Source organism: Hipposideros armiger, unplaced genomic scaffold (assembly GCF_001890085.2).
Source record: "Hipposideros armiger isolate ML-2016 unplaced genomic scaffold, ASM189008v1 scaffold_258, whole genome shotgun sequence".
Taxonomy (NCBI): domain Eukaryota; kingdom Metazoa; phylum Chordata; class Mammalia; order Chiroptera; family Hipposideridae; genus Hipposideros; species Hipposideros armiger.
The window spans coordinates 1,544,232-1,569,579 of record NW_017731608.1 but is presented as its reverse complement, the minus strand read 5'-3'; the positions used below and the strand labels follow the sequence as shown (position 1 = coordinate 1,569,579).

Genomic DNA, 25,348 nt, shown 5'->3' with positions numbered 1-25,348 from the left:
GTCAAAAGAAGGGGCGTGGGGCCTGTGGAGCAGGGTCACAGTGGGGACACTCAGAGGAAGGAAAAGAATAGGAAGAAGAATCAGCAGGAGGAAAACACACACACACACACACACACACACACACACACACACACACACACACGCAAACTTCAAGTACACCAGACACACATGAACAAAGAGATCAGCTGGTCTAGACTCTCAAAGCAAAACCACCAAGCAGAAGCAAACCCTGGGAACAGGAAAGGCAGACACCGCGAAGAAGGGCCAGGTGAGACGCTCCCACTCACACTGTGCTGAGTCGAACGGACGGAGGCAGCCCAGTTCCCAAGGCTCCCTCTCGCTCAGTCTCCCACCTAAGCTCCCTGCGGCACCTTCAAGGTGGCTGTCAATGTCACTGTGCCCTCCTCTCTGACTTCTCTCTCTGGTCCAGCTGCTCCAATTCTCCCACTAGCCTCAGAGGCCCTCTCACATGCTCCCTGGGAAAGCACTGGGGACCTGGACACTGATCTGACTGCGGATGGAACAACAGGGCTAGGAATCCTTGTGCTGCCACTTGCACCTACCTGGTTGTGCATGAACTTGAGATTGATCCCTTCTAGGGTGACCTGCAGCAAGCCACCCTCACCAGTCTTCATGTCCTGCACAGGGAACTCGCCACCTAGTTCAGGTCCTGTGGTGAAGGAGGAGGTTATCAGCTAACTGGGAGGTGGGACTCCTACAGCCTGACTTCGTGCCAGGCCTCTGACACACACAAGGACGGATGAAACCAAACGGAAGGCACTCGCTCAGGGAGTTGTTCTCTTCTCACCAGGTTTGATGCTTTGCTGTCGGGCGGCAGCACGCTCCATGCTATCCTTCACACAGTAGTACAGCTCCCGACACTGCGCACACGGGGAAGAGAGCTGCCTGTCATACCAGCCTTCCAGAGATCCCCACCCTCTGCTCCACAATGGCTGCCGAAGGCCTGCGCCGATGCCAGGACCCCCGAGACAGCTTCACGCATCCCACGCAACAGCCAGAGGCAAAAGGGGGGCTCCAGACCCAGATTTTGGAATTTTAACTGCTCTACCAGAAACTCAACACTTTGGCCTCCATGCCCACCCCCAACCCAGAGTTCATGGGTACCTTCTTAGTATAGAATTTGTTGAGCTGGGTCTCTGAGCCGTTTCTACGCCACAAGCACAACACCTTGGTCTTGGGACAGTAGGTCATGTTGATGAGCTTCTCATACCACCAGCGCTCATATACCGTCCCGATGTTACTACGTAACACCACACAGTCATCGCACACCTGGAGAAGCGCACAGGGCAGTTCAGTGGGGCCCGTCTTGTCGAGTCTCCAGCATCCCAGGCCGTACTACACTGTTGGGACAGCTCGTCCTGGGAGCACGCTCAGGGTCAGGCTCTCTGACTCATGCTCATAGTTGTCCTCAGGTGGACATACGAACACTAAATGACTGGACATATTGTCCACTAGAAGGCTTATTGAAAGAAAGGGAGTCGCTGAAAGGAACCTGTGAGCAGGAAGAGGCTCACCCCTCACTTTGGTCAATGTGTATTACCGCTCACATGTTCTGGACGTAAAGTACTCAGAGGACAGCTCATGCCTCCATCCTACAACCTTGGGAGTCATCTCCGTGGATGAGCACAAAGGCAGGGAGACCATGGCCGGCTTAACCAAGGAGGAAAAGATGGAACCAACACATTTTCTCACCCTGGCTTGGCCCTAGTTCCGCCTAAATCCTTTAAAAAATTAATTACGCAAGTGACACAAGGACACTGCTTACTGTGAAAAAATTATACAATACAGGATGATATAAATTAAAAAGCAAAGTCCTCCTTCACATCCTTTCTTGCTCAGCATCCTCCCTCAGGTGCAGGTATGCCTTCCCTGCCTCGTTATTATGGGAGACATTCCAGCACAGTGGGGAAGAGCGCAGGGCTGAGGTCAGACTGCTTGGGTTTAGCGCCCGCTGTCTCCCTCCTTAGCTGTGCCGCCCTGAGCACGTCAGTCTGCACCGACATTTCCTTATGTGTAAGATGTGGCAAGTGACAGCAGTAACTTCAGGGAGTTACCGTGAAGATTAAATAAGTTGGTGTGCATAAACTTCTCAGAACAAAGCCAGGCACAAAGAAAGTGCCTTAGCGTTAGCTGCTGCAACAACAATATAATTATGCTATGAGGAATTTAATTATTGTGTTTGGTTTTCGGGTTTTTTTTAAGCTGAGCCATCCTGCCACCTGTTGGCAGCTCAGCGGCTGCTCAGCTCGGGCTGGGACTCGAACCACTGTTGCTCAGAGCTCAAACTCTTGAGCGAGCTCTTAACCAACTGAGCCACTCGGCCGGCCCAGGAATTTAATTATTGTGACCACATGGATGGTTCTCAAATCTTTCTCCATACAAGACCTGCTTTCCTGAGTTCCTGACCTCCCTCCACCTGGTTGTCTCACAGGCAGCCCCTCAACCTCACTGTGTCCAAATTTCAATTCAACGTCTCCTCCTTCTAAGTCCCCTGGTTTGAGTAAATGGCATGACCACCCACCCAGCTGCCCACGCCAGAAAGGAGAGTCACACGAGGCCTCCTCCTTGCCCTCTACACCGAGTCCCATCCATTCTACCTCAAATATCCCTGGAATACTTTTCCCCTCCCCCAATCCAGCCATTAACTCCTACTCCTCAGGTCTAAGCTCAAAGGTCACTTCTGAGGGGTCCTCCATGACTACTATACCAGCCAAGAAGACCCTCTGCTATGTAATTCCCATAACACCTGCCCTGAACATCTTTTCTCATAATGCTCATCATACTTTATGACACTGTTTAATTATCGGACTTCTGCTGTAACGGCAGCAGAAACCATGTCTCTCTTACTCATCACTGTAACCCCAAACCCAGCAGTGCCTACCACATAATATGTGCTCCATAAACATGAGGTGAGTCAATAAAGAACACACAAGACTACCAAGTTTATTTGACTACCTAAGAGTTTACTGGGGTTCTAAAAGCCTTATGAAGAAAAGGGCCAAAGTGGTTAAGAATTAGAAACTTGGGTTCTAGCCCCGGTCTAACTCTGTGGTTTTCTTTCTCCACGTGGAAAATGGAGAATACTATTCTACTCTCCATCACCCTTTAAGAACATCATGTAAAGGACAGGGGCAGGCATTTAGGAGAACACGTCTTCCAGCCTAGAGAGATGATGGTAATAATATGTCATGGTCACCTATGCTGCTGGTGTAGATGTAAACTGTTATAAGCTTTGGGATGGCAATATGGCAGGATCTATCAAAATTGTAAATGTATATAAGCTTGATTCAGAAATGTCACACTAAGAATCTATCCTATAGAAACTCCCATGTAAATGTGCAAAGATATATGTTTAAGGACATTAAATTAAGCAGGGCTTAAAAAAAAAACAGGTGGGAAGGGTTAGTCAAATAAATTATGGTACATCTACATAACACCTAATGGAAAGATGTCTGTGATATATTAAGAGAAAAAACAAAATAAATTATATAACAATATTTGTAGTTTGATACCACTTTTGTAAACACGAAAACAAAATTCCATGCAAGTAAGCTCTATTTATACAGATACGCATATTTTAAAATCTGAAAGGGTTCACACCAAACTCTTCAACAAGTGGTTACCTCTGAGACACGGCATTGGAAGGAAATAAAGGGAAACTTTTACTTTTTATTTTATTTAACTTCTGTATGGTTTGAAACTTTTAAAGCACATACTGTTTCACTTTTGTGAAAAAAGAAAATGCAGTGGGGGGGGGCAGGGAGAATTGGGTAAAGAGGGTCAAATATATGGTAACTAAAGGAAACTACGCTTTGGGTGGTGAACACAATATTGAGTATACAGATATCAAATTATATTGTACTCCTGAAATTTATATAATGTCATTAGCCAATGTTACCTCATTTAATTTTTTTAAAAAGGCGATAAAGATGATTTTATAAAGTCTTTGCAAATTGCTCTCCAACTGATCGTGCAGCCAGCAGGCTGTGCTGAGAAAGGCGAAACCGGCCTCCCAGCAGCCCAGGGATGACAGAGTGAGTGAGGCGCACTCCTTGGGCATAGCAGCACTTCAGGGCAGAGGCATCTAGGAGCTGACGGCTCCATCCCATACTCCAGGGACTCTACTCTGTATGAGGCTCCCCTGTATAGTGGTGAGGGTGAGTCCTACACTTCAGGGAATCTTCTGGAGAGATTTATTTTTTATAAGGAAAAGGAAAGGGTGAGGATCGCCTGCCCTACTACTGTGGCGCAGGATGTCCTAAGTTAGCACTCAGCTCTGAGCCACGGCTGGCCAAATTCTAACACTTCAGGGTGACGCCCTTCTCGGCTACGTCAACTTGTGCGTTTCTGCTTCAGAGCGGAATCCCTGCCCTATGTTCCATCAACCACCTGTTGAAAAAGCTGTGAATGTGAAAATCAAATTCAGCTATGCCAAAATGAAACAGAATACTTGCAAACATTATTTAATTTCACTACATATAGAAGGTGTAACTGGTCCCTACAGTTACTAAGAAGATATACATTTTAGAATTAAAAACACAGAAATAAAGAAAAACGGTCAATTTCCTTCACGATCCTGGAGTAAGGAAGAGTTTTCCTGAATATGACTCAAGATCCAGAAGAAATAAAAGAAATGACTGATTAATTCAACTACATAAAAGTAAAAAAAATTCTGCATGGCAAAAAATATCATAAGCAAAATCAGAAGCCGAATCAAGAACTTTACAGTGGATAGCTCAAGCTGCCCACGTCTGAACCCACAGACCACTAGGAGAGAGTCAACCATATGAGGCAACGGGAAATACACAGTACCACTTATAAAGTATTATTGCCAAAATACTGAATCAGAAACTCATCAAAACTCTCCATTGAACTACTCTTTTATAACAAATCCAAGTGATAGAGAAACATGTTAATACCAAGGAGACGCAATAAGCAAAAAATCTAGAATGTGAAATACTCCACAAATTTCTTCAACAAAATTACTGGCAAAGTGGGAGGGGGACTATTACATGTTAAGAGATACTTCGGAGTCATATCAACCAAAATTATAAATGCATATTTATATTTTCCCTTTGACCCAGCAATCCCACTTCTGGGACTTCCTAGATAAACCTGCACATGTATGAAATGAAGCAGGCTCATCATCATTCACAGTAGGACAATTAGCAACAGCACAGATTTGGAAGAAAACCAACAGCACGTACATACTGACAGTTAAATAAACTACGGTACTGTCACATAGTGGAATACTGTGCAGCTGTAACAAAAATGAGAAAGCTGTTTTTGTATTAATACAGATCTACAGGATGTGTTTAATGAAAAAAGGTACAGATAAGTGGATATGATGTACTAAGAAAAAACAAAAATAAGAATTTATATGTTCATATTTTATTGTTTGCATAAAAAACTGGAAGATACAAAGGAAACCAATAAAAGTGGTTACTTACAGAAGGAAGGGGAGAGATGATGGGGATAAGAATGAGGGCAAGACTTCCCAATGTATATTATTTTATGTTGTTCTGACTTATGGACAAAGTGACCATTAAATAAAAGAAGAAATGAGGAGGAATCATCTATTATATTAACTTATTTGCAAAGAGCCTGACAATTTAATGATAAATGAATCATGAAGATGAGATAAATGGGAAAATATTCTGGCATTAGTTCTGGGAGTTTCTTGTGACTCAAATGTTCCTGTAGGCCCCTAGCACAAACCAGCACCTACCTCCATAAAAAAGATGTCTCCATTTGTGTCTGTCCCTGCATGTACCACAAATGTCTGCTTCTTCATGTGCCGGCTGCCACTGGATCGAATAGAAAGATCACGTCCATTCTGAGGAAAGAGAGCTCTTTTAGGGACATCCATACATCCACCCCACAGAGCGAGCGTTCTGGGCCAGCAATCCCCATTTGGCAATTAATTTAGATCAGCTTTCTTGGTTCAGTGTTATCTGCTGGCCACTGGCCACCAGGAAAGTGTTCTCAAACTTTTTGATCTTGGGACTCCTATTCTTCTTAAAAATCACTGAGGACCCCCAAAAGATTATGCTTATGTGTGTTATATTTGTAGATATTTACCATAGTAGAAATAAAACTGAAAAATTTTAAATGTTTATTAATCCATTTAAAACTAATTAATAATTCACTAATAAATCCATTACGTAACATTTTTTATAAAATAACAATATTTATCCAACCCCCTCCAAAAAATGAGAAGAGTGGCAGTGTTTTACATTTTTGCACATCTCTTTAATGTTTGGCTTAATAAAAAAAGCTGACTCTCTTATCTGCTGCATTCAATCTGCTTTGATATATTGCTTTGGTTAAGATATATAGAGGAGGGCCGGCCAAGTGGCTCAGTTGGTTAAGAGCTTGCTCAAGAGTGTGAGCTCTGTGGGTCGGCCGAGTGGCGCGATGGTTAAGAGCTGGCTTGGGATGCCACAGGGCCCTGGTTCGGATCCCACATATGAGGGCCAGTGACACTGCCCTCTACAGCTAAGATGCTGAACAACAGCTCAACCTGGAGCAGCTAAGATACTGAACAACAGCTCAACCTGGAGCAGCTAAGATACTGAACAACAGCTCAACCTGGAGCTGGACTGCCGTGAGTCACTGGCCACGGCGTGGGCGGCAGCCCCTGTGGCAGTGGGTTGCCATGGGCTACCGTGTGTAGCCAGCAGCCAGCATGAGTGGCCAGCAGCCGCTGTTAGCGGCCGTCCAGAAGCAGGCGACTGATGTGCCTCACCCAGGAAGAGCGCAATGATGGTGCCACAACTTGGGCCAGTGAAGCAACGTCCTCCACAATTAGACTGAAGAACAAAATGACAGCAACTTGTCTGTTCCCCTTCCCCCAATTCCCCACCCCAATTCCCCAGCGCTGTTCCCATCCCCCCAATTCCCCAATTAAAATCTTAAAAAAAAAAAAAAGAATGTGAGCTCTGAGCAACAGTGGTTCAATTTCCGGCCTGAGCTGAGCTGCAACAGGTGGCAGGATGGCTCAGCTAAAAAGGAAAAAAAAAAAAAAAAGATATAGAGGAAACCTGGCTTCGAAGATAAATACTTGCAAACGAGAAGAGTATTTTAATAGCCTTTCCAGATAAATATGCATATTCTTCTTTGATACTAAACCAAAACTCAAGAAGTAAGTTTCTTAAGGCTAGTTGCAATGTGGGATTTGAAAACATCAGTGGACATTTTGTACTTTGTTACATTAAAATACATTTGTCTGCCTTACATATTGAGTGATCTTTTACCCATGCTTGAATTTGTAACATCACACATTAGTCATTTGGAAAATACTGGTTCACCGAGTTCAGCAGCATTTCCAAATGTTGACCCATGTTATTATACAATATAAAAAAAATCACATTTATTAATACCATCATCAATCTCATTAGAAAAATCTTTAACTATCAGGAAGCTTCAAGCTCAAAAATCTGCCAAATACCCAACTCTGAGTAACCATTATTTGTTAATCATTCTTCCAAGGGAAAATGATGTCCTGTGAACAATGCTGTCAGTTTACCTTGCAACTATCAAAATGGATTTTCATCAAAACAATCATCGTATTTTGGTTTGCAGCAGACATGCTTTATGTGTATTTCTCATTTTCTCACAGACTATTAAAAAGATGTATAAACAGGATTAGGTTTAATAATATTAATGATTTTAACTGCTTCATCAAGGGCATTTTTAAGTGAAACTGAATTTTTTGTCTTTTTGAGCTGAGAGTGTGTGGAAGTGAGGACTGCAGTGGCCACAAGTGTGGTTTGGTGCCACTGTCTTCATTGTGTTAAGGCACCAGTGGTTTTACCCACTATTGCTTTTGGCACAATTAGGGCAAATGTTAACCAGTGAAAATAGCAAAAAACGTTTTAGTATTTTTATGAAGATAGTTTTCACCTTGCGGATCCTCAGGGATCCACAGACCACATGTTGAAATGACTGCATTAGGACAGTTAGTACAGAGAATCCAATCACAGAACAGAAGGGCTAAAGCCTCATCAAGAGTGACAGCCCTACTTTCAGAACTGGGGATTGTGAAAATAGAAATGGCCGGTGGGAAGCCTCTTCATTAGGCCACAAGGCCCAAGCCTGGGGAGCTGACAAGGGCAGGGAATGGGAGCCGAAGGAGTGACCCAGACATGCTTACCAGGTCTGCCAGTTGGTCAAGCACTTCATTGATTTGCTGGCTGTACACAAGCCCAATATGGGACTTTCCCATCAGGCGTCTCACTTTCTTCCGGATGTCATTCTTATTGACCTGGAAAGCCGAAACAGGATCTTAATAAGCGATCTGCTCTCCTCTCAACTGAGGTAGAGGGAATGTGCCAGTAAGTTCTCCACTGTCTAAGAGAAGTGGAATTCTAAGACCATATCACTGAGTATGAAAGAAAACCTTCAACTGTGTGTTCTGCCAACAAGCTGGGAAGGAAAAACCAGGTTGTGTCTCTAGGTGGCTTCCGCAGAAAAGTGGCTCTTAGAACAGTTCTAGTTTAAGTGACAGGGGCTTTAGGGGACATTTCCTCCCTAGCCCCAACCAATTCCGTAACATTCACCCTTAAAGGGGTCCTAAGAACCCCTGAGGCTCCTCAGAGTATAAGTGAGAAACAATGACTCAGAGCAGCAACACTGTGGACTCAGCTGCAGCCGAGATACCTTCCTAAGGTTAAAGGTCACTCTTTCCCAGCCAGAGCTAACTGGTGCCCCTGGAGTTCAAGAGAGTAGAGTGAGCCTCACAGCAGAAAATGAAACAAACCAAGAGGCCTGTAGGACATTCTCCACATTTCACCAACTAATCCCTTCACATTTAGAGAGGTTGCGAGAACAGGAGGAGGAGAAACTCAGGGGCTCACTGTCAAAACAACTCTATACTACCCACCAAGTCCCTTGCAGAGCAGGACTCTTCTATTTGGTAACATGTTTTCGCCCAGTGCTATGAAAACCAAGCAGAACCAAGTCAAACCAGAACCTACCATTACTTTTTTAATGGGTAGCTCTTTTTACATTTATGGAAAATTCTATATCATAAAGGGGTAGTGGTAGAAAGTGAATTCTGAGCATCCTTTCTAAGTCTTTAGAACTTGCTACTTAAAAAAAAACACTGAATTAATTATATTATATGGGGAGCTCTACTGGCAGGCTAAAACTATTTAGCAAAGGAAGCCCATTCAAAATTCAAAATAAACAAATGGTATGGAATCATTAATCACCTTTACAACATTTCTTAGCACAATAGCCTGGCAGCTTCGGATACATGGATCATGTGTGAGCTGCAGTGAGGCCTCAGACTTTCAATCAGAAAGAGAGCCTTCCTAAGATGCTCTGACAGCTTCCCGACTACCGCAGAATTTAGGTGACAGGAACAAGCCTTGCCCTTCCAGCATCACCAGCAGCTAGGCATCCGCAAAGTCAACTTTACCTTCATCAGGAGCATGTAGGAGATGAGATTGTGCAACAGTGTAGCCAGCAAACGATCTTCATCATCCTCTAGGCGTTTCCGGTCATGTTCTCCCAGGGACAGGTACCTAAGCAGGAGACCAGGGACAAGTCAGCTCTCAGGTGGGAGACCACAGAACTAACTGGGAAAAGGCTGAACGTGCCTTTTCCCAAGGCTTTCCTAAGCTTCATACCTGTCTATCATTTCCTGGGGACCCTGGTCCATACCCATTCCTTCTCGCTCCAGCATCACAGCATCTAAGAACGCATCTTCCCAGAACTGCATTTGGTCCCATAAAGTAGAACGCTCTTTGCCTGTACAGAAGAGAGCTTTTAAGGGGCGTATATAACATACAAAGAATATAGCTGCCAAACCAAAATTGAGTAAACTTCAGATAAAAGGAAATTACAAATTCCAAGACAAAGGAAACCCGAGCCTCTCGGACCCCAGATCTAACATCCTGCCACCAGCCCCGGCTGCCTCCAAGTGAGGCCCGATCCCTCCCAAGGAGGAGGGATGAACACAGCACACAAAGAAAGGTGGTTACTTATAGAAAAGGTCTCCATAGCAGCATCCTCTAACTGGTCCCACATCGATCCTTTGTCCCTTCCTGCCAATTTGCCAGCAGGAAGGACCATGGTAGCAAGAAAGGAAAGAAAGGAAGACAGACAGACAGAAGCTGTTGAGTAATACCAAAACCCAGTCTCTTCTAGTTTTCACCCACTGCTTTTTCTAGACCCAGCAAGTCGCCTGCTTCAGATGTAAACGTGCCCTCTAACATCAGCACTGAGATCAGCAAAAAGCCAAGCAGCTGCTTATTCACTGCTACCCTCTTCCACATCTGAGTTCAGTGCAAGGGATCTTCCGGGTCTGCTTCTCACCTAGGAGTCCCTCGTAGAGATAGACTCGCTGGCTTACATCTTCGGAAGAGCGTACTGGGCTGCCCACCAGCTTCTCCTTTACGCTCGGCTTCAAGCTGTGGGCTTTACCCTACGAGAAGAGGTGATAGACATGTCAGCTGCCCAAGGTCCCAATGAATACGGGCAAAGTAAACCAAGCAGCTCATTAAGAGGCTCACACACCAACCATCGTCACTAGCAGCATATACTCCAGTAGCCCTGCTTTCGCTACTTTGCTGACCAGAAGTCAACCTGATAATCTTGCTTTGTTACTGCCTCCTAAAACAAGCAATCAAGTTTTCATTTTGACTTATCTTTACTTTCGGTTTCTATAAGACTTTGCTCTTACAAAGAAAAAACAAAAAGGCAAATTCTTTGTAGCAGGATGATGCAGTAGAAAGAATACTGGGTTTGAAGTCAGACTGACCAAGGTTCATAGCCCTGCCTCTTACTAGCTGTGTGACCGTAGGCATGAAACTTAGCTTCTGTCTCATTTTCCACCTGAAAAAAGACAGGTTATAATACCTACCTCATATAACCATTCTAGGAATTAAATTAGAAAATGCATATAGAGCACTTAATAGTGTCTGGCACATGGTTGGTATTTTATAAATGTGAATTTCCTCTTTCCTATTATCTCTTAGAAATACCTGTCCCTTAAAATATCAGTAAACTTTATCTGCCACTTCTGCAATATTAGACTTTCTATTCATTCAAAAAAGGTTTTCAACTGGGTAAGAGGTAAGTTCACGCCAATTTCACAAAACACACAACAGCATAAGCAGAGAAGCAACTCATCAAACATTATTAGGCAATACCTAATTAGTGTGTCTAAATGCCAGTCTCCTGGTGCACAGCCCAATTCTTTGTTCAATAGACCATTATGATTGAATATATTTCCTGCTAAAACATCCTTTTTTGAACCCAGAAATTTAGGTAACTGCTCTCAGCAACTCAACTGTCCAAAGAGCCCTTGCCCACCAACATAGGACAAGTAAGAACTTGTCCCAGGAGAGACAGCACACAGCTGAGTGGCTTCTTACAAGATTGATCCCCCATCACATCTACCTTAACTTCCAGAATGGAAGCACACTAGCAGGATTTAAAATACTCTTATTAAAAAGGTCTGTTTAGACTCAGAGAGAGTTAAGGTCTATTAACTTCAATAGCTCTGCTGGCTCTAGCTTCTATTCTCTATGCTCACTCTGGGATGTCCCCTGCTCTATTAGAAACACATATAGGGGACCCTGGGGGTGGGAAAATAATCGTGTGAAATAATGAGTTTCATTTAAAATTCATCTTCTATTCTCCCCACAGACCAAAGAGAAGGACCTGTGAGCTCCTGTAGAGAATATCCATTCTCAACTATCTAATAAAGTGGCAAGTCTATCACAACACTCCTGCCCAAAGTGGCATGTATATGCTGAAGGGCAGCATGTTGAAAGGCAAGGACTAAAAGAATTAATTTAATTTCAACTGATCACTGACTTATTGTGTGACCTAGGGCAAGTTCTTCTTTTCCTCGAGCTTTGCTCCCCTCACCTGTCAGAAGAGACTAGTCATAGCAACATACTGAATCGCAAACTTCTTGAGAGTGGAAATCATGCCTTATTTATTCCTGTTTCTTTAGTACAGAATCTCGCATTTAGTAAATCACTTAATAGATACTTATTAATGAAGGGAAACTTCAAATAACTGTTAGGAATATACTAAAGTGAAACGCTATTTTAAAGGTGCTTATAAACAGAGCAATAACCAGAATAAAACTAGACTAGTCCATAGAAATAGATAGACTGGTACTGAGAGCTATAATTGCCTTCACATTGCCATAAAGGTATCTCTTAGTCTATCTTAAACACAGGGTTATTGCTATGTAGGAGTCAAGGCCCTTATCTGACTGGGTGGGAGCCTAACTCATCAAAGATTTAGGAGAAGGTTCTAAAAGTCCCAGATCATGGAGTCAAATGACTCTTAAAAAGCCTGAAGAAACATTTTCGTTAAACCCAAATATATGAGGACATCCATTCCTTACTTCCTCTTTTCCTTCTCATTGCCTCCTAACTTTTCATTCTTTTTTACCCAGAAACGCTCTCCTTTTGTTAGTAAATAAAGCTTACAAAGATGGCGCTGGTGGCAGAGTTGGTCTCAATTTCACTATCAGACAAAGTACCCCGAGAGCTTGTCAAGTGGGTGCTTCCCTCGCCACCTGGTCCATCACCTGCGTTGCTGCTCAAGTCACTGTCTGCTCCAAGGGTCTCCCCAGAACTATTACTCACCTGGAAAGGAGAAAAGGTAGTAAGGGATATTCCCCAGGGAAGGGTCCCAGAAATGCCAAGCTGTTAGAACTCTCCGCTGCCATAAAAACGTGTCCAATTTCAAAGGTGTGCCAGATAGCCCCTGGAAGTACCTTCTTTACATGATGAGGAGAAGCCCTGGGTGATATCTCAGGGTCTGATCCCATGTACAAACACCTATGACAGGTAAACATCTCCACCATAAGAACCAAGGTGACCTGAGACTAAGCATAGCCACCAAAGGAGCAAGCAGCCCCCTTTTCCAAAGAGGAACCCATGCCCCACCCACCAAGATGCCAGTGTGGTGTTCCCCTACCACGGTGCTAACTTCAGAATCCTGACTTGAGCTGCGGATCATAACAGGTGGACTCACACCGATGACAGAGTCTGCATCAGTCCTCTGAAACAAGACACAGGGACTCAGACACAACCGACACACTGGGGCGGTGCCCAACCTACTCTCAGTTTCCCTAAGAAATGCTGTATTTTCTTCCTTCTCCCCAGCCCCATCCTTCTGTAATCATCTCTAGACAGGTCATGAGAAATTCGTTTTTTTCCTGAATATAAAATACATATGACTTACATATGAGAAAAATAACAAGCACGAAAGAAATACATGCTAACTATAGAAAACGCATGACAGAATAAGGAAATAAAAATAAGCCACAAACTGACCATCTACATTAATCAATGTTAAGTCTTTAGTATATGTCCTCCCAGTCTTCTCTGTACACATTTTTTAAATAAAGTTGGAATCATACTGTATATAGCTTTGTCAACATTTTCCCATGTCACTAAACTTTTTAAATATAGTTGTTAATGGATACTAATATTGTACTACATGGACATATCATACTTATTTCATTATCTCCTTAAGATGGGATATTTATGTTGTTTCAAAGTTTCTTGTTTTGTTTTGTTTTTTAACTTAAAAAAAAAGTATTCTGAGGTAGTACATTTGATGCTCGCAATTCTCAACAATGTTGTCACAAACCTGGGAACCAGATGTCAGGCTCACACCACTATCTGCGCTGATCTGGGACTTTTTCTCCTCTGTCTCACCAAGGTCGAAGACAGGTTTGATTACTTCAGGCCCTGAGAGGGGAAGATGTCTGTTACCCAGCAGCACACAAAGGCTAGGGGCAGGCTGGTGAAGGGAGTGGGAGAGCGGCACAGCCTGGTCCCAGACCTGTTCAGCAAGTCCCAGCCACCTTTCCAAGGACTGCCCCCACCCCATGCTCCACGGGAAGAAGTCGTCCCCAGATGCCTTAAGAACCAAGTAGGAAAACTTAGACCTGGTCTCAAGGGGTTGTACAGCCATCTTATCAAACTGAGAAAATTGTGAGCACATCATCCTAAAACAGAAAAGCTCCGCAAATGTCTAAACCACATTCCGCTGCGCTCAGTTTCACTGGTGCCTAAAACTGTTTTAGGGTCCCCAGGTCACTCAGTGCTTCCCAAACAAATGTGTCTAAAGGGGCTAGAGACAGAGAAACATCAGCTGTTTCCACGGACACTACTTACCCTCAACCCTACCACTTCCACATTTGAGATAAAAGCCACCCCTCTTTCCCCCACCCACCCACAATGATATGGCAGAAGGACAGAATGACAGAAAGCAAGAAAGCGTGCCTAGGCAAGCCACCAGAGAGAGTTAGGAAGCTACAGACTCAACACGGAGGGACAGCAACCATCTCTGCCAACTGTGCCCACAGGCCTTCTAGTGGGTGGGGGAGGTATCAGCCAATGAGGGACACTGAAATAGGCAAACGTTCTCCCCACCAAGTCTGGAGCAATAGAGAGCCAAGTTCTAAGGGGTTTTACTCAGCAGACGCCTTGGTTACAGCCTGATTGCTATGAGGGGAGGGAAAGAAGCAGCCTACAAGCCACATACCTGTGAGTCACATACCACCTACCTGCTTTCATTGCAAATACCCCCTAGAGCAAATTTGGGGTGGGGCTGACAAAGGGAGCCTGCCCCAACTGGGCCTGGGGAGTTGGCAGGTATGGGAGGCTTGGGAATAGGAAGGGGCATTTGTTCCTTACTCTGTTTTTCCATAGCTTTTTGCTTTTTCACTTCCTGGTGCTTGTTCCACAATTCTACCCCAGATGCAATGTAAGCAGGAGAGAAAGACAGAGAGAGTCAGAGGCTGGTCAGACAGATGCAATGGAAACCCACCCACCCAAGTTGATTCAGTCTCAGGCATAAGATTATAAATCAAGCGATAAAAAGAGATTTTCATTTTGGGGGGCTAAAAATCAAGAGATCTAACACCTTCAACCCCAACTCATAAACTAAAGACTCCAAATTCCTAACTACCCTCCATGTGGCAGTAAAATCCCTGCGGAACGTTAGAGCTTGAAGAGCCTTTAATCAAGCTCCTCTTAACAGGAGGAAACTGATCCGCAAGAGGCCGGAGCACTCGCTCAAGATCATGTAACTTGGGATCAGTTTGAGCCTCCACCATGCCACGCTCTCTCTGCCAAATGAGCTGGGTAACAGCAACTTTTAAAGATTCCAGAGAAGAGAAGAGACCCTCAAGCAGCCCAAGGGTGTTCTGAAGCACAAGCACAAATCTGTTTGATTCACTGGATCGGACAGAGGCCACTCATGCAGACAGTTGGCATTCCTCCTTGTTGCGACCAAAAAACCCAACTCACCCTCAGAATCAATGCCTGTCCTAACAAGAGACCTGTTCTTAGCCAGTCATCTGGAAATCCGGTAGAGGTAACAGAGACTATTACATGGTCAAGAATAGCATCTTAGTAAAGATAAAGAAAAGAGAACAGCGATCACAGCAATTCTTTTCCTGGAAGAACTTTAGAGTCCACTTAGTCCAATCCCCTCGTTTTCCAGATGAGGAGACAGAGACCCTGAGAGGGGAAGGGATTTGCCCAAAGTCGCATTCCTAGTTGGGGCAGGTCAATACATTTCATAGAACATCATATGAGGCAGGAGAAAGGCAGGGTTGATTGCCTCGAGAACAGTATTTTGCTGGCTAGAAAAGAGTAGCTCCCTTAAAAATGAAATTGGTTCCTCACTATCATTTATGGGAGCATAAGACAACTGCTAATGGTTGTGGCAAAGAGACATCAGTTAGAAGCATATTGCCCAGGGACCTAAAACCAGAAACAGAGAAACACAACCTAGATGACTCAAGGTCAAGTAGGGAGTGAGTCAAACAGGTGACACCCAGAGAGCTCATTAGGATCTGCCTTAGTGGGAATGGAGAAACACCAAATGTAAATAAGCTCTTGAAATCAAGTCCAATAAGGAAAGGTTTAAAGAACTGACTCAGAATCTATACCTTGAGGTCCAGAACCAAGGAAAATGGGGTTGCCAGACAAAGCCCAGAGGAGCAAATGTGAGGGGAGCGTAATGGTTGGATGGGGGAAAACTGGCTTTAGAGACCCAGATGACCGTAATTTTGAGCCCAAAGATGCATCCATAAACTTCCTTATCACTTCCGGGAGCTCACATGACCTCTCCACTATGTGAAGAAATCCAGCTGTAAATAAAAAGAGGGACCAGGAGTACAGCTCAGTCTCCCTGCACTAAGCCTCACTGGGCCCTCTAAGTGAAACTTCCATGTTAAGATGTAGGTGGGGGTGGCTGTACATGAAGCAGAAGGGATAGAGAAGTGTAAAGAAGTACCATTCGAAATGGACAAAATGGACACAGATCTCCCTCCCTCTCTAGAAAGCAAAGCATGGGAAAGAGAAAGGCAGGATTCTGGATGAACTGAAAGGAGGGAGGGACACTTAAAAAGCCAGAACCCCTCTTCACTCTAAACACAGTGATACATACCAACAGATGCTACAAAATTCTCTTCCTTTAAACTTCTGGTGTCCAGCTCCTTGGGACCCTTTCCTGTAGCACTTGGTGCCCGAGGTCCCAGCTGGGGAACTCTCAGCTGTGCCATCGCCTTTGGGTCCCCCCGCCCTGCCAGGCCAAGATCCTTGCCAATCGGTGTATTTACACTCTCTGTGGGACTTCTCTTCCGCTTGTCTGGTTCTGAGGAAAAAAATCGAATATATGGGAAGAGGTCAAAAGAGAGACTGAGCGCAAATCAAGGGGCAGAAATGAGGTGGGAGAAGCAAGGACACAGGAGGAGGTGGAACGGAAGAAAAATGGCAGAAGAATGCCCACTACACATAAACATGCACCAGAAAAGAAAATCCCAAAGCCTGACGGGAAGTAGCTGGGCACTGGGAAATCTGTCAGGGGGACAAGTTTTCTTCAGAAACAAGTGGGAGAGTGGTGGAAGGCACGCTGCCCAGCTGGTACGGTGCTTACCTTTGCTGTAATAGTGGGTCTGAGCGATTTCCAGAAGCCCAAAGATGCTGGCCATGCCGCCCAGACCTGCATGAGCGTAGGACTGCTCCAGGCTGAGCACCGTGCACTTGAGCAGGTCTAACATTCCCTTGTACACCTTTCGACTGATCTCCTGCAACAATAACCCAGGGGCCAGAGCTGGCAACCGCTGCCTTTGGTGTCCGCGTCCCTCCTCCTAGCTGATCTCACGTCCCGTGCCCAAACACTGACCACGTCTGGGATGATGTCCTGCCGGGCATCGTCCTCCGACTGCACTGTGCGGTTCAGCTTGCTGAGGACAAAGACTCGCAGCTGCTCGCTCTCCAGCAGCCGTCGCACCTTTTTCATGTTGAGCCAGCCAACCCCCTGGCCGTCCAGCACACTGTGCACCACCTCCTTCAGGAACTGCTGGTTCTCACTGTGGGTTCCACAGACCGCTCCTGTGGTCACCAGCTCTTTGGCAGAGCACTCCCCCTCCGCCTTTCACCTGACTAGGTGTCCGCCTCCGGGGGCAAAACACAAAGCCAAGCCTCTGAATGTCCCAGTCCACTGCGTCCCCCCCTCTCCAGGTAGCCTGGTTTGCCCGAGTACCCACCACGGCTGCCTCCCTCGCCTCAACGCTGTGGGCTATGACTACTGCACAGGGATTGAGTCAGGTACAGGAATCGCTACCTCTATCTCTTAAAACAGCTCTGCCATTTGTTACCTAGAATTGCTGGATCGACCCTGGGGTGATGGAGGCTCTCTCTTCACGGTTGGGCTGTGTTTAATGACAGATGACTTCTGGTCCACTAAGGCTCTCCTGTTTCCTATAGCCGGGAAGGCAGGAATGAGAGACACCACTGTTGTAGCCCAGTAGCTCATGTCAGCACAGCCCTGGGCAGCCAGGTCCCACACCCGTTTCCCAGAGGGCTGGGTGAGTGGTACCGGGGCATCACACACAGGTGGAAACCAGCCATGGCAATGTGGAAGGAGTGGGGATGGAGACTTAGGCCACTCCACATGCACCGGCAGCACACCCCATGGGCAAGCATGGGCATCACGGGGGAACGGGGCAAGGCAGGTCACTCATGTGATGCTGCTTGCTCCATGAGGAGGATGGCCCTCGGGCAGGCACAGAAGATGCTAGGAAAGAAAAGATCATGCACAGCTCACGGGCAAGACCCACCTTCACCACTCCCGGGGCCGGCTTCAGTAACAATCTCCATTAGAGTATTTAGCCCAAATACTGGGACACAAAATACACAATTAGTAGGTGCACCACGATACCACAACCCCTGTACCCCTCAGTGGAGCTGTAAGTCAGGTAATCAGAGCATTCTCCCAAAGCTGAGTGCACATAACCTTGGTTCTTAGGCGCCTCAGAGCTGGAAGCCCAGTGACCAGGAGACAACCAAAGATCACCCCTAACACTATGGCCTCTCAAAGCCAGGGGCAGGGTAAACGACACAGGGCCTTCAGGTACTACTAAACAGGCGCATGCAAGAAAGAGGGACCACTGGTCTTCATGAAACATCTAGCACAGGGTCCAGAGGGCCTGCGGGTATGCAGAGGGAAGAGACCCATCTTGCAGATGCTGTCATGGAAAGTGGGGTGGGGATGTGAGGATGTGAGTGACGAGTGCAGCAAATGAAGTGAAGCGTCAGCATGCAATGAGAGCCTTTCAACTGTTCTCCTCTGCAACTGTATCGAATGACTGCCAGTGACACTTACACCTTCCCATCCCTAACCTACCAAGCCATGTGTGGACTCCCTCTCCAGGGCTCGTCAGTTCCCTACACCACTAGCTCGGGTGTCCTTTTGCCCTTCTATCCTACGTTCCCAGCCCCCCTCCCCCGCCAAAAAAATTTCTTAGCTTCCTGACATTTTTAACACTGGGAAGAGAGGTAAGTTAAAAAATAGAATACATGGAGCTGCTTCTCACTGTGTTTTCTACTGTGATTAAAAATTTCAGCTCAATATCCAGAGGAAACAAACAAAAGTCAGAGTACATTCAGAAGAGCCCCTCAAACTGTCAGAGATCACTAATGAACATCAAATAAGGTCTCAACTGCCCCTAGAAGCCAACCAATGTCACCTGGCCCACTCACAGGCCCTAAGTTGACATGAAGCCAAAGTAAGAGGCTTCTTGACTGTAACGACTGCCAGACTCTCACAGCCATCCCCAATGGGCCAGCTCCATGGGACAGTTTGTCCTAAGCTCATGCAGTAGGAAACTAGCTGATAACTGGTGACACCAGGAGATCCTTCTGTTCATTATGGACCTCTCACAAAGTTCCCCCTGGAAGCAGCAGTAACCTGACAGTTGCCACTATCCTAAATGATGTAACAGAGCCTTCTCTTTAACTACAGACAGTTTTCATCTGAAATCCAGCAAGAGCCCATGATGTGCAGGGAAAGCCATGAGAAGCGACATGAGGGACAACGACCGGATCAAAAGATTCATCGTACACAGGGCTCCTGACAAGCACCCACAGGTCTGAGACATTTCTCAGCGAATCCTGGCTTGGCAAAAGGAGGGCTGGAGGTACCTTTCAGACTGGGGAAGGGCGTGGCCTTGTCCCGAGCACCTTTGGTGGGTAGTGCGAGGTTTGAAAGGCTGAAGCTTGTACTGTGGTTCCGATACAGGCTGCCTATCAAGGGGAGGGTGCGAGAGCAATGAGTGAGGGGGATAAAGAATCAAGGCTTATACTCCGATGACTGTATCATCCTCTTCACCTTCCTCCTTTTCAAACAACCCCAGTGCCTCTCATCTATCTTAGAAAAGACCAAGTTTAACTTCGGGCCAACAAAAGGGCCACTGCCAAGATTGCTCAAAACCCACTAACAACTTTTCCTGGCTACCTCCCCTGATAATACCCAGGTCTCTCATCTGCTGCTGATCTGGCCTGAAAGCCGGCAGTTAATGGGCTTCTGGTCTGAAGCTGGTGCTGTCTGTCCCTCCCCCCACCCCCATGCCCCAGCCGTGCTTCTGAAAAAACTCACAATCACAATGATATCCTATGCTGCACTGGTCCCCAGTCTGTCTTCAGTCTTTAACTGACCCCACCCCTTATTTCTGGAAACATTCTCTATGCACAAAAGTCAACTTCATATAGATTTCAAAGCATGTTCATGAAAAAGTCCTTCACCAGGCAAAGAAGATATCAGATGTATATCCAAATCAAATCTGACCAAAATATTCCCACAAAATTATATGTACAAGTGTAGGATTTTTAACATAATGATTATTTTTCTGATCAGCCATTTGACCTGAAATAGACTGAAAGCTCCACGTGTAAAAATAATGATTAATCTGTCCCTGTTCTTTATTGGCCCCCTGAACATACCTTATTCAGTATCACCCAAACGACCCGAATGGGGCTTGGTAATGCTAGCCCTAGGCCTGAAGTTCTAAGCAGAGTCTGCCGTGGGCAGGCCCTACTGGAGAGAAAGTGGGACAGAGGCATGAGAGAGCCGAAAGCACTTACTGGCAAAAGACATGATGCCCCCGAAGCCCTCGGTGCTGTTGTTGGAGACGGTGGAGGTGGGAGAGCTCGCTCGAGAGTCTGACTCTGCATCTGAGTCGCTTGCCAGTTTCAAGCTGTTGGGCCGCAGCAGCTTTTGAGCCCTTGAATGCACAGTGGCACCTATGAGCCCCCAGCAGGGGAACCTAACCTTGAACATGTGGGCCTGACGCTACACTGCAGTCACCGCTCCCTTCCCACAGCTCCTAAATGCCTACATCAAGGCACCACCCTCTGGGGGTGGCAGGACCACGAGAGCATTCAGACTTCTCAGACTTGCTGATTAACCCTCGCCCAGGGTCCACCGTAGTGAGGTCCTTCAGTCACCCATCTAGATGGAATCCCCAGGCTCTCACCGATTGCCATTGACATGCTGGCTGAATCGGGGAGTGTAACTTTCCCCCTGCTCATCATCATCTTCCTCAGGGGGAAAGCCATATTGGGGCTCGAAGTATGGATTGTCACAGGTTCGCCGGCGCACTGACCCCTCTCCAATTTCTGTCTGACGTCTGTCCACGCTCGGTTTGCCAATGCTGGGAGGCACAGGAGGGAGGGGCCTGGAGATGCCTACTGCTGCCTTATCATCCATCTCCGTTGAGTCGGCAGGTTCCTGAGGGCCATATTAAATGAAAAGTAGTCACCTGGTGCCCAGTGATGCCGTCCCATATTCTCAGTTTGGCAGGGCCAAGGAAAGCCAGTCAGGTTCCTAGCCTAAGGAATGTGTGAGGAAAGGCCTCTGTGACCATCCCTGCTCTCTGTCCTCACAAACTATGCAAGGGGGATCTTAGCTAAGCCCTGAACAAAAGGCCAGTGACCTCCTTCTGGGGTCAAAACTATACCTCATAGGCTCTAAGCTATAGGACCTAAGGAAAGGAAGACAGGAAGATTGTGGAGAAACAAATAAGTTAATAGCTTCATCCTAGCTTTCCTAATAGCAGTGAGACCCACATCCCAGCAGTCCTCACGTAGCCACCCCTCCAAGTCCTCACGTACGGAACTGGCTCCATGGATGACGGTGCTGGGGCTACTGCTGGCGGTGGTACTGGAGCTAGAGCGTGGTGGGGGGTTTTCCTGAGAGTTCTCGCTGTCTGGGCCAGGTTCCTCCGCTTCCTTCTGGTTCTGTGGCTCATCAATCTTCACCTCACTGGCATCCCCCAGGGCCGCATGTGTCAGAGGATCCACGTCTGCCAAAACCCAAGGGTGGCAGGTACAGACCACACTATCCCAGAACCCCAACCCCTGCCCAGAGCTGGCCAGTTGCCTCAAGTACGCTTACTAGGAGTGTCACCATTGATGTCACATTTCATCATTTCACTAACAAAGTCACCGAGGGAGGAGTAAGAGGAGCTTGAGTCATCGTAATCCATACTATCACTGCCACTGCAGAGAGAAGAGCACACAAATAAAAAGAAAACATAAACAAGGGGCGGGAGAAAGAATCAACCGCCAGCCTTAGGAAAAATAGAGGATCACCCTTAACTCAAAGCCAGGGAACAATATAAAAGAAGAAAGCCAGCACAAAACAATCAACCAAAATGTAACCCAAGGCTTCCCATGCTGATGTCGAACTACTAGGAGGTTTTTCGTGCTATTACGTAAATGCTAGTGAGAGCCTCTTTATCTTAAAAAGCTGTTTTGCTGCCACGCGGGACTGCTCACCTGTCATCAGTAGGGTCAGAATCAGAGTCACGCTCTGGTGGCACACTCAGCGCCTCAGCCAGCTGGGAATGGCTATCGTAGACGCGATAATGGATGGGCTGCAGCTGATGGGCATACCACTTTGACTTGTCACCAATTAGAGCCGGATCAAACATGTCTACCCAAAGAGGAAAAAGAACAGAGTTAGCAGCAAGTGGGAAAAAGCAAGCAGAACCGAAAAGGTAGGAAAATGTCTACAGCGAAATAGGAATGGAAGGGGAGGCCAGAGATGAGAAAGGGGAAAGGGAAGAGCCATCAGGAAGACAAAGGACCAAGGCGGAGCAGAGGAGAGGGGAGGGGGACTCACTGTTGTGGATTCGCTGGAAGGCATAGTTGGTGGGGCTAAGGACCCATTCCCCAAAGTACTCCACAGCCTGCGTCCTGGCCAACTTCTCAGCAAAAGGAGTCTGCCGGGGACGTGAGGCTAGAAAGGAGCCAGCCTGGAAAGCTACCACAGGCCGAGGGAAGAGACGCAGGGTACGTGTGTGCATCTGAAAGCCCTGCAGCACGTTGGGGGAGTTGAAGAAACGGACCATGGCCACTCTGGGGAAGAAAGGGAAACGAGATCATGTGAGCCCCACACCCTGCAGAGTGAGGACCCCTCCGACCCAAGGTCGCAGACCACCTCCACGGCCATCAGTCAACGGGCTTCCAACTTTAAGGGACAAGGGAGCTTAAAAAATCATCAGTTCTCTTCCTCACTCAAGGGCTAAAAGGCCTGACAGGATGATGAACTATTTCTTCTCTTTGCTTTTACTCAGGTGGCAAATATAACCCAATATCACACGTATTTTATATATAAAGAAACTGGCTCAGGGAAGTAGTCTGCCCCCAAGGTCACTGTGTCAGCAGAGACCAATTTAAGAGCTCGTGAGTGTCTAGTCGGCTTGGTCGTACCTGGTGGCGACATCCACAGAATCCACATCATTGCCATAGATGAGCGGGTTGAATTCAGTGGAAGGAGTGGACTGCAGGTCATTAGAAGGCTTTCCCAAGAGAAGGGGGATTTCCTGGCCCTCATGGAATTTCTCCAGATTGAGGATTGGCTGGGTGTTGAGACTCATGCTGGCGAGGGCCTGTGAAACAACAAAAAATCCCTTACTGAAGGTAGACTCCTGGGCGGCTAACCAATCTCGTCTCCCAGGAAAGAGCCTTGATCTTTGAAATAAGAATCCCAATATTTTAACCTGATCAAATCTGAAGTCCAGGCCAATAGTTTTCAAATTTATTTTAGCCATGAAATCTTGTTCTTTAATTGAAATCTATATGGAAATATAAAAGACTGAAACCTCAGCTTCTCTAAAGGACATGGGGACAGAGACCCCCGCATGCTTGGTGCTCCCAACCTAAGTCGGCCCCTAAGAGACTCCATGGGACAGACCAGTGAGCTTCTTAAATGTTAATGAGCATCGAAATCACCTGGGGATGTTAAAATGCAGATTCTGATGCAACAGGTCTAGGGAAGTGCTGCACTTTTACCAAGCCCAGGTGATGCCAGTGCTGCTGGTCCGCGGACCACACTCTGAGTAGCTGGGGTAACAATACAGGATCAATGAGCCCAAGGGCCTTATTTCCTACAAACACGTAAAGTACAGTTCCACATATCAACCTCCCCATCTCAGTCATACTACAGCAATCATCAAAAATGAAAACACAGCAAAGGGAGACAACAGCTAAACAACTTTCTGAACTTGCAATCCTCACCAGACTGCAGTAACAAGACATCACATTACATCAGCAGTGGTGAAGCAAGTGAGAGGGATGAGACAAAATAACCCATTTAAATCCAAGCAGATCATCATCTAGAGGTACTGCTAAGCAACTCAGACAACACAGAGAGAGATTCCTGAAACGCTTTCAAATGAGAGCAAGGAATGCTAAAAAGACAGAGCTACCTACTGGTGGTCCTACATTACACATACAGCAGGGCAAAGGAATGGGGCCTAGGCATGTTTTACCTGCAGGTACTGTGTTCAGCATGCAGGAGAAGAAGGAAATCAATGAAAAAGACAATCAATGGATTGCTCAAAGAAGGAATTATTGAAGAAAGGATTCTATAAGGACCTACGGATCAATTCAAAGGGAAAACATAAAAAAGAGCCAGACTGTCCCAACTACTTCCTTATGGGACTGAAAGACAGATCTAAGGCCATAAAGAACGGCAGATGTGACAAGAAACGGAAAAGTGAAGGGCTGTCTTATTCAGCATTATAAACATTAGAGAGTGGGAGGACATACAAGGAATGAGAAGGAATGTGAAAAGCCCTTTCTGAGATTCACCCTGCCACCCAGAAATGGGATACACCTCCTAAGCCCACCCAAGGCGAGCAGCACCTACGCCACTTAAAGTCTGACAGGAAACTGTCCCTACCACAGCTGTCTGCCTACAACAGTCCTACAGCAGCTCCTGCTCCCCTTCCTTTTCTTCATTCTTCACCTACCTGCTTTAAGTGTTTTTTCAACTCTAATGACTCTGGTTCTGGTAGGACAGGTAGCACTTCTGCATTGGTGGGGGCAATCACCTGCACCAGAGAAAAGATAAAAGGCATGACCTTAGAATATAGTTGCTCAGGAGTTTCTCTTATATAAGGGTAAATAACAAGAACAGGAAGTTGTATATATAATATTATCATACATACGTGAACACATACGTCATATACCAATATATACGAGACATATACACACACACGTATATGATATACACACACACACCTGAAAGAAAATATACGTGAGTGTGATTGGTAACTATCTCTAGATAAGAGGCTTATGGTTTTTATTACTTCTTTACACTTGTATTTTCTAAAGCTCTTATAATGAACACATATAAGGGCTTCCTACCAAAGTTTGTACTCACATTGCAGAATATTAATACACATTTTTAAAAAGTCTGCACTGAAAGACAGTTTCTTACTAGACACTAAACCCCAAGAAAACCATTAGATGATCTACACCACACGTAATGGTCCCACAACCACAACTGCCCTACCGCTCTGAGTGCGGCGAGCACTTAATTCTGGCAAAACTAAATCTTGTAATTCTTTGAGTCCTAACGAAGGGCCCATTAAACTAGTAAAATAAAAGCAGGACTTAAAAAATATATATACCATGTGTGTGCGTGTGCCCATACATATATATATACACACACACACACACACGTATATTCCCCCCCCCCC

General features: G+C 46.0%; 2 protein-coding genes across 25 annotated transcripts in view; both read right to left on the bottom strand.

The window, feature by feature from the left end:
- MADD (MAP kinase activating death domain) overlaps positions 1 to 25,348 on the bottom strand; it is a 63,834-nt gene that overhangs the window by 11,863 nt on the left and 26,623 nt on the right. For 2 of the 24 annotated variants that reach the window (XM_019656342.1, XM_019656357.1), the window contains exons 7-33: positions 24,617 to 24,697; positions 23,073 to 23,251; positions 22,483 to 22,718; positions 22,137 to 22,293; positions 21,754 to 21,857; positions 21,471 to 21,661; positions 20,834 to 21,087; positions 20,442 to 20,581; positions 19,503 to 19,604; positions 18,140 to 18,199; positions 17,678 to 17,780; positions 17,203 to 17,389; positions 16,954 to 17,104; positions 16,465 to 16,671; positions 14,703 to 14,756; positions 13,651 to 13,751; positions 12,973 to 13,056; positions 12,480 to 12,638; positions 10,345 to 10,453; positions 10,011 to 10,073; positions 9,657 to 9,777; positions 9,446 to 9,551; positions 8,177 to 8,287; positions 5,750 to 5,857; positions 1,126 to 1,290; positions 809 to 881; positions 564 to 670 (exon numbers count right to left, since the gene is read on the bottom strand). In XM_019656342.1, the coding sequence (XP_019511887.1) occupies positions 564 to 670; positions 809 to 881; positions 1,126 to 1,290; positions 5,750 to 5,857; positions 8,177 to 8,287; positions 9,446 to 9,551; positions 9,657 to 9,777; positions 10,011 to 10,073; positions 10,345 to 10,453; positions 12,480 to 12,638; positions 12,973 to 13,056; positions 13,651 to 13,751; positions 14,703 to 14,756; positions 16,465 to 16,671; positions 16,954 to 17,104; positions 17,203 to 17,389; positions 17,678 to 17,780; positions 18,140 to 18,199; positions 19,503 to 19,604; positions 20,442 to 20,581; positions 20,834 to 21,087; positions 21,471 to 21,661; positions 21,754 to 21,857; positions 22,137 to 22,293; positions 22,483 to 22,718; positions 23,073 to 23,251; positions 24,617 to 24,697 (3,513 nt within the window). Of the gene's footprint in view, positions 1 to 563; positions 671 to 808; positions 882 to 1,125; positions 1,291 to 3,912; positions 4,423 to 5,749; positions 5,858 to 8,176; positions 8,288 to 9,445; positions 9,552 to 9,656; positions 9,778 to 10,010; positions 10,074 to 10,344; positions 10,454 to 12,479; positions 12,639 to 12,972; positions 13,057 to 13,650; positions 13,752 to 14,702; positions 14,757 to 16,464; positions 16,672 to 16,953; positions 17,105 to 17,202; positions 17,390 to 17,677; positions 17,781 to 18,139; positions 18,200 to 19,502; positions 19,605 to 20,441; positions 20,582 to 20,833; positions 21,088 to 21,470; positions 21,662 to 21,753; positions 21,858 to 22,136; positions 22,294 to 22,482; positions 22,719 to 23,072; positions 23,252 to 24,133; positions 24,143 to 24,616; positions 24,698 to 25,348 lie in introns of those variants that run through there. The other 22 variants (XM_019656348.1, XM_019656359.1, XM_019656361.1 and 19 more) reach the window with 20 other exon arrangements.
- Positions 25,086 to 25,348, bottom strand: part of LOC109390175 (oxysterols receptor LXR-alpha) — a gene marked incomplete at its 5' end in the record, with an annotated part of 12,364 nt that continues 12,101 nt past the window's right edge. The window contains one exon of the mRNA XM_019656318.1: positions 25,086 to 25,092. Within this exon, the coding sequence (XP_019511863.1) occupies positions 25,086 to 25,092 (7 nt within the window). The remainder of the gene's footprint in view (positions 25,093 to 25,348) is intronic.